Source organism: Panicum hallii, chromosome 6, assembly GCF_002211085.1.
Source record: "Panicum hallii strain FIL2 chromosome 6, PHallii_v3.1, whole genome shotgun sequence".
Classification (NCBI taxonomy): domain Eukaryota; kingdom Viridiplantae; phylum Streptophyta; class Magnoliopsida; order Poales; family Poaceae; genus Panicum; species Panicum hallii.
This window is the reverse complement of record NC_038047.1, coordinates 37,238,405-37,245,843: the sequence shown is the minus strand read 5'-3', so window position 1 is coordinate 37,245,843 and position 7,439 is coordinate 37,238,405. Positions and strand designations below refer to the sequence as shown.

General features: G+C 46.6%; 1 protein-coding gene across 1 annotated transcript; it reads right to left on the bottom strand.

The window, feature by feature from the left end:
* Window positions 1–1,164: 1,164 nt before the first annotated feature.
* Window positions 1,165–5,664, bottom strand: LOC112897004 (nucleobase-ascorbate transporter 6-like). The gene is made up of 14 exons (XM_025965166.1): window positions 5,045–5,664; window positions 4,682–4,779; window positions 4,368–4,544; window positions 4,171–4,271; window positions 3,981–4,056; window positions 3,463–3,522; window positions 3,191–3,375; window positions 3,005–3,101; window positions 2,832–2,918; window positions 2,688–2,746; window positions 2,509–2,600; window positions 2,164–2,241; window positions 1,897–2,057; window positions 1,165–1,771 (listed from the first exon to the last, which is right to left on the bottom strand). The coding sequence occupies exons 1-14, from the start codon at window positions 5,154–5,156 to the stop codon at window positions 1,553–1,555; spliced, it is 1,602 nt and encodes a 533-aa protein (XP_025820951.1). The 5' UTR covers window positions 5,157–5,664; the 3' UTR covers window positions 1,165–1,552.
* Window positions 5,665–7,439: the final 1,775 nt, after the last annotated feature.

Sequence of the window (7,439 nt, the reverse complement as noted above, 5' to 3'; positions counted from 1 at the left end):
TCAGGGGATGCCGGGGCTACCTGCTCCAACCCTTTCTCTTTTGGTAGGATGACGATTCAACTCATGTGCCGCGCTGGAAATGGAACGTGCTTACTGTGCTCGTAGGAATGGAATAAGGGTGGCTTGTTGTAACGGAACGGAGAATGGAATAAGGGAGGGGACCCCTGTCAGGCCACGCCTGCTACTGTTCCCCTGTCCCTGCGTATCCACGTGTTCCTGGAGCTGCCCCGAAGGCGCCTAAACCTGTATCAAGTCTGATCCGTTCGTCCCAGACATCGTTTCTTCTTGAGGGAGCGGACGGCCACACTGCTTGTTTAATGGTCAATCCGTACGTGTCAAAGCTCTGCTCGCCGTAACAGCTCGTGTGATCGTGTCCGTGCAAACATGCCGCCCCCCAAATGTTTGTTTCCCAGCGGCCGAGCAGGCGAACCAAAAGCCTACATCTTCCACTAAATAAAAAAAAACCTAGTGTGGGATGATACAGTGGGTAGTTTCAGGTCATTTCGTTTTGTATTTTTCGTTTGAATTTTATCGATCTCATGTCCGGATTAGGTCATTTGGTCGAGCTTCAAGTCGACCAAGTGGAAGAACACAAACCTTGCATGCTACCATGTTAGTCAAAAACAATTAGCCAATTAGTCAACCAAAATACTACCATGTTTCCGTCAAAAACGAAATATACTATGCCCTTAGTCCGTTACTGCTGTCAAAGCAGCGTGCTCGACGCTGTGCAGTGTGACTCGCAAAAAAAAAAAAAAGAAGATGTTGTGCAGCGCGCACGTTTGCACCGTGGATCAGGTACGGACTTGCTGGGCCGGCCACCGCTCGCGCTGCGGCCTGTGTGGGCTGCATCCGACGACCAACCGTGCGCTGCGCGCGTATTCCGGGCCGTGCGGTAACTGGGCCCGCGAGGGCGGTGTGGGGCTCGTTGGGCTAATTAGTGATGTTCCCACGATTAAACCGCGGAGGCCGAACGACGCGGGCCAGCCCGAGAGATTTCGTTGTGTTAAAATGTGCCCGGATAACAGACCGCTAGAATCTTCTTTTACCATACCATTGTAAAATCGCATTATTTTTTCTAAATATACCACGAAAAGGTTCAAACAAATACTTTGTAGGTTACTAAGCAAAGGAGAGTTATAATGTTAGCAAAGGGTTTAAAAGTTGCGCAGAATCTCATCCAAAATGCCGTGCTCTCGTGACCAATGCAAGGAGGGTACAGTTACTAATAACAAAGGCTATACTGATTACTACACTTACTATAAAATACAAGACAACTAATATTCTTCTCGGCAAACGCAAAAGGGCCTAACGGCTCAACTATCAGCACACCTATCATTTGAACCAACCAAACATTGAGACATGCCAAAACCCAAAAGCTCTCATGGAATTGTTCCACCAGTTCATCCCTGAATGTACACTGCCATCAGTCCAGTTCCAGCCCAGCATCATCTGCGCCGGACTTACTGATGGTTTTTCTTCTCCGGTCCGGTCCGAGCTGTGGTGAGGAACAACGATGAACCTATCCGCCACCCAAGCAGCAGGATCAGGATCACACGGACGGGAAGAACTTGTTGAGGTTGAAGGGCAGGGAGTAGAACTCCTCGCTGCGGCTGTCCGTCTTGAAGCTCCGGAACTTGTCCCACCAGTGGTAGCCCCTGTCCCTCCGCACTGAGGTGTCGCGCCGCTGGATCGTGTTGTCCAGGAAGAAGGCCACCAGCACCGCCACGAACGCCTTGGACGAGAAGGGCACGTTGATCATGTCGTTGAACTGCCAAAACGAGAAAGCAACAATGGTGAGCAAAGCCGCATTAGTCACACATGTGCAGAGGAGGTTCAGCTGCACAATGGCAATTCAAGGATTGCACGGTGAGCTGTAGGGTTTGTTTCACATACCCATTGGGCGCCGGTGTGCACCGGGCCATAGCCGGCAACAGATGTGTACTCGTTGAAGTACTGCGGGACTGACAAACCCATGAAGAAGGAGAACCCCATGATGAACTTGGTCCTGAAGCTGTTCAGGTTGCAGAACTGAAGGAAGCTGAGACCACAAGCGCCTGGAAAGCATATGAATAGATAAATTGAAAAGTTTGGTGTTTAACATGTCCTGGAGATAATAAGAAGATAGAAGTCCTGCTGAAGGATACAGAGATCAGGATGTACCAATATATGCGAAGAATATGCAGTACAAGGCAGCAAATATCGGCAGTGGGATGGACGCAAAAATTGCTCCGAATTTTCCTGGTTAAACAAAGGAGCACGATTAGCCTATCAAAAGAAGATAATCAACAGCACCTGAACCATGCAAAACACTAAGGAATTTATATGTCAAAAGTCAGATTACAAAAGTTACAATTACAATCCTCGAATGCAGTAACAGAGTGCTGCTATCAAATTCAGTAACAGTCTGCCGAGTGTCCTTTATTTGTGTCTGCTTATGTTCGAAACTAAAAGTACACTCAATGGAGAACCTAGATGCATGATGTAAGAAACAACATTGTGAATTACCAAGAATAGAGAAGAAGATCATGAATCCTGCAGATATTTGGACTACTCTCCGGCTGCCGACATGTGTCAAGGCAAGTAAACCTGCATTTTCTCTGCAAATATCAAAATGGATTATTAGAGAAAGGCAATTACTCCAAGCAATAAGTGCTGGTTGCACTAGATAGTAGCATCACACTTACACTGACACTGCAGTTCCATTAGCTGTCCCAAAAAATGCACCCAGCAAAGTACCAATGCCCTACAGATGATGAAATACAATTTTGACCACAGAAAACTAGCAAGAAGAAAATGAAGCTTCGTTATACGACAATCAACTCAGTTACCTGCCAACCAATGCCACGACCAAGAACAGAGGGAGGTATCATAGTTGCGCTTGCGTATCTTGACACGGCAATGAAGGTTCCAGTTGACTGAAAGAGTAGCACAATGCCTATTAGAAGGTTAATCATCACCCACTTATGTTTTTGCACTTTTGGGTAAAGCTGCAAAGACTAACCTCTATAAGAGCGACAAATGATGCCATCATCATCGCAAAACATTCACCAGCATCAAATGTTGGAGCTCCCCATTGAAAAGGGTATGGAACATTAATCCTACAATGTTTTTTCAGCACTTCTGAAATGAACTCTTACCAAAACAAGGGTCTCCACAAAAGGTGATGCAATTGTGATTGATTGCTTACCAAGGTGCTCCACTTATAAGTCCAGAGCGGTCAACACGGCAATGCATTTGTGTCTTTGTCCGGGCATTCTTGTATGCACCACTGACAGTAAGAATGTATGCATACAGCCATACAATAGCAATGGTGAAGATTACAGAAAACCGGTCGAACACAGGCTTTGCCACACGAATAGCATGAGGTAAATACTGCCCATGTAGAACTAATGCATTAGTACATGGCTTCTGCTATAGTGGCTATTAAGTGTATAGAAAGGCAGAATGAATGACACAAACCTGAGAAAATATGAGCATCAGAATGATTTCTGGGAGCCCAATTTCCACACACTTTGCAACCTGAAATCAAATGAATGCTAGAGTCAGTGTTCCAGTGATATAAGGAGCTGGGAATATGAAAAAAAAAATCAAGCCACAACCACAACAGATTAGCTCTACACTAAGGGCCTGCTTGGATCACCCTGACTAAACTTTAGCCCCTATCACATCCGATGTTTGGACACTAATTAGGAGTACTAAACATAAACAAATTACAAAACTAATTGCATAGGTGGAGGCTAATTCACAAGACGAATCTATTAAACCTAATTAGTCCATGATTTGACCATGTTGTGCTACAGTAAACATGTGCTAATGATGGATTAATTAGCCTTAATAGATTTGCCTCGTGAATTAGCCTCCATTTATGCAATTGGTTTTATAATTAGCCTATATTTAATACTTCTAATTGGTGTCCAAACATCCGATGTGACGGGACTTAAGTTTAGTCACCCGGCCAAATAGGCCCTAATGCTTACCCCTGGAAAACCAAGCTCATAAAGCCCAAATCCAGCAAGCGAGATCAGAGGAACAGCAGACAATGGGCTTAGCAACCTGTGAAAGGAGTGCAGATTCATCAAGCTACAAATTGAAATTCTCCAATATGATATTATTATACAATCATAGAATGCACTAGCAGAATTTACGAATAGGAACCATGATCCCTACCTAACAACATTGCGCCAGAGGCCACTAAAACCAAGTATGATCTGAATTGTCGACGCAATGATCAGAGCGCCTTGGGTTCCTCTCATAGTCCGCAAGAATTTCTAAATAGCAGTGATAAAGACTTGTGAACTTTACAAGAAAAACAAACGGAGCATATGACAATGGCAATCTTGTACACCAAGCAACAATGGAGCTACCTCACGAGGGTCTGTTTCATTGCTATAGCGGCTGGCCATGATGATGGAAATGGTCGGTGCGACGACGGTGTAGGATCCACCCATTACTGCTGGGAGACGAGTCCCGAAGAATGACTGGCACAAGGTGTTGATGCCGGCAACGAACAGCAGCGTCTGAATCACCCGAGCCTTCTCCTCCTGACAGAACACAGAAAGGTAATACCACATCAGAGAGTTCAGTGTTTTGACATGCATATACCGTCATCACAAGCTTAGCTGTCAAATCTCAGATTCAGGACATGGGGGTAGTACTTTCAGGTGATCGAGGGACTCACGTTTCCTCCACCCATCTGGGGAACAAGAGCACTTGGTATGATGACAGATGTGCCCAGCATCACAATGTAGTGTTGGAATCCAAGTATGACGGCCTCAGCTGCATATTCAAGATTCACCAATGGCTAGATTATTACTAGGTGGCAGGCACTCCCAAATCAAAGTGGGTAGCGGAAATCAGGACCAGCCCCAGTGCCCAACTCCAACACCATGTGACAAAACGCACAGTGGGGAAAACATCACCATCAAACGGGAAGATCCACAACAAGTACATAAATGCCAAAGTACAGAGAACGGAACAAACATGACTAGTCTCCAATATTGAACTCAAAAGCCCAGGTAGGTGGGTGATGAGAGGGACGTACGCCAGGGTGGTGGGCTGGTGATGCAGTAGGACACGCTGGGCAGCTGGTCCTTCACCGGCTGCGGCTGCAGCTCCTCCTGCTTCGGCGGCGGCGCCGCCCCTCCTCCGGCCATCCTCCTCTTCCCCTGTCTCGTGCCAAGAAAGCGAGCCCTTCACCTCACTGATTCACTCTGCTCCGCTCCGCTGGTACTACTTCACTCAAGAGCAGAACAAGAAACAGAGCAAGCGAAGGCGGCCAAGAAACAAGCCGTCCAGGACACGCCGGAGAGGAAGAAGACGGGCGGTTCCTTGCGTGGGGAGGAGGTCAAGACCCAAGCCCCCAAAGAAGAAAGCAGCAACAGGCGGTAAAGAAAAGGCGCGGGCAGAGGAATGCCGGAGGATGCTGCCTGGTTTCTTTGCTTGCTGGTAGCGGGCGAGTAGTAGCTCCAAGGAATCTGCAGTCCTACGCGCAAAGGAGCAGCGGCCACCCTGTCGCCATGGCTTTCGCGCGCTTTCCTCGCTGCCGCCGCTTTCCACCAGCCATGGGATTGGGGTTGGGCTTTTTCCGCGGGGGAAAATGCACGCAGCTCTTCCTGAGGGGGAAATCTTTTGCACCGGAAAGGCGATGGCACTACAGCAGTCAGCAGAGAGAGGAGGGAGAGGAGAGATAGCAGTCGGTGTGAACTGTGAAGAGATTGTGCAGGTCAGCAGGTGAGAAAAAATTGGAAAAGTCCCTCTCTCTCTCTCTCTCTCTCTCTCTCTCTCTCTCTCTTCTCGCATGGAGCTTTTCCTGCTGTGCAAAGCTTTTCCACTTTGGCTTGGCTGCCGCTCTGCTTTCTGGCTTTCTGCGCAGATGGAGGATGGATGAGAGAGAGAGAGAGAGAGACGCTGTGGTGGTGGTGGAGTGTGGACTTGTGCCATGGTTGCTTGTTCTGCAGAGTGTGCATGGACGCGCCATGGGCAGGCAAAACCGGGCGTGCGAGAACGTGCCGCTCGGCCGCTGCTGCGTGTGCCTCCTCCCTGCGCTCGATAAAGAAGAACGTTGCGGCGTTGCCGCACGTCCTGGGATTGCGCGTTGCCTTCTGTACCGGTGCTGCGGACCTGCGGTTGGCTGCCATTGCTACCCAAGGTATCTCAGTTATTCCAGCTATGGTAGTATACTAGTATGAATGTATGATATACTGGATGCATGGCTACTTCCTCGTACCATTGGACGTTGTGTGCAAGAGATGTGTGAAAACAAAAGGACTCCTACGACTATTGTTGTGGGCGGAAATAAATCGTAAGATTTTTTTTATATAAAGAGCAGATTATTGGTGGCAGGTAGCAAGGTCCTGTTTGGTTCACAACGGCTAAATTTTAGTCCCGTAAAATCTTATCATTTAAGAGTATTAAATAAAATTTGACTAATTTTTTTCACATATGAGTGCTAATTCGCGAGATGAATTTAATGAGCATAATTAATTCATAATTTGCAACAGTGATGCTACCATAACCATCCGCTAATTATGAATTAATATAGTCTCGCGAATTAGTTTAGAAGTTCTGCAATTAGTTTTATAGTTAAACTTTATTTAATATTTTTAAATAATAAAATTTTCTTTAATACGATAGAGCTAAAATTTTAGAAAAAAAACCAAATCCGATCCGACCTGCGTGCGAACGTGCAATGCAAGGCCAGGCCCAGGCACACAGTGTGCCTGCCGCCATGGAGGAACACAGTGTGGCCGCAGAGGAATCAGCAACAGTATTGTAAGAGAAGGACACGAGCAGGTCAGCTGCCTGCTCAGGTCAGGTCAGGTCAGGTCTCGCGCTTGCAGTCGCAGGGTCAGTGGCGCAGGCAGCGGCACTTGTGCGTGCCGTGTCCGTGCCACTATCATTGACATCTCCTAATGACCAAGGTTGATAGGACAGTAGTGCGAGCATTCAAGTTCAAGGCAAGGGCGTGTTTGCTCGCAGCTCATGTCAAAGTCAGAGCACACTGAACAATTCACGTCTAACTCGTCTGTCTAGTATGACAAACACAAATACTGTCACAACTCACCGCACAATGTTGCTGGAAAAAAGAAGCAGCTACACTTTTGCAGGACGTCAACACAGACACGATCACACCACACGATATAAAAAGAAGAAAAAAAGATAGGAAATTTTGGCAGACTATGGACCTGTTTAGTTCATGCCAAAACGCAAAAACGCAAAATGCAGAATTTTACTGTAGCAAAGGAATCTTGCTAATTTGAAGTACTAAATGAAGTCTATTTGCAAAACTTTTTGCATGGATGGGTTGTAAATCGCGAGACGAATCTAATGAGCCTACTTAATCCATATTTTGCAACAGTGATGCTACAGTAACCATCCGCTAATTATTGCTTAATTATGGATTAATTAGCATCATTAGATTCGTCTCGCGATTTACA

Coding starts and splice junctions, on each gene's coding strand:
- LOC112897004 (XM_025965166.1), bottom strand. CDS start 5,156: ATGGCCGGAGGAGGGGCGGCGCCGCCGCCGAAGCAGGAGGAGCTGCAG. Junction 3,523..3,980: donor ATGAGCTTGGTTTTCCAGGG/GTAAGCATTAGG, acceptor ATTTGATTTCAG/GTTGCAAAGTGTGTGGAAAT. Junction 2,919..3,004: donor CATTTGTCGCTCTTATAGAG/GTTAGTCTTTGC, acceptor CTACTCTTTCAG/TCAACTGGAACCTTCATTGC.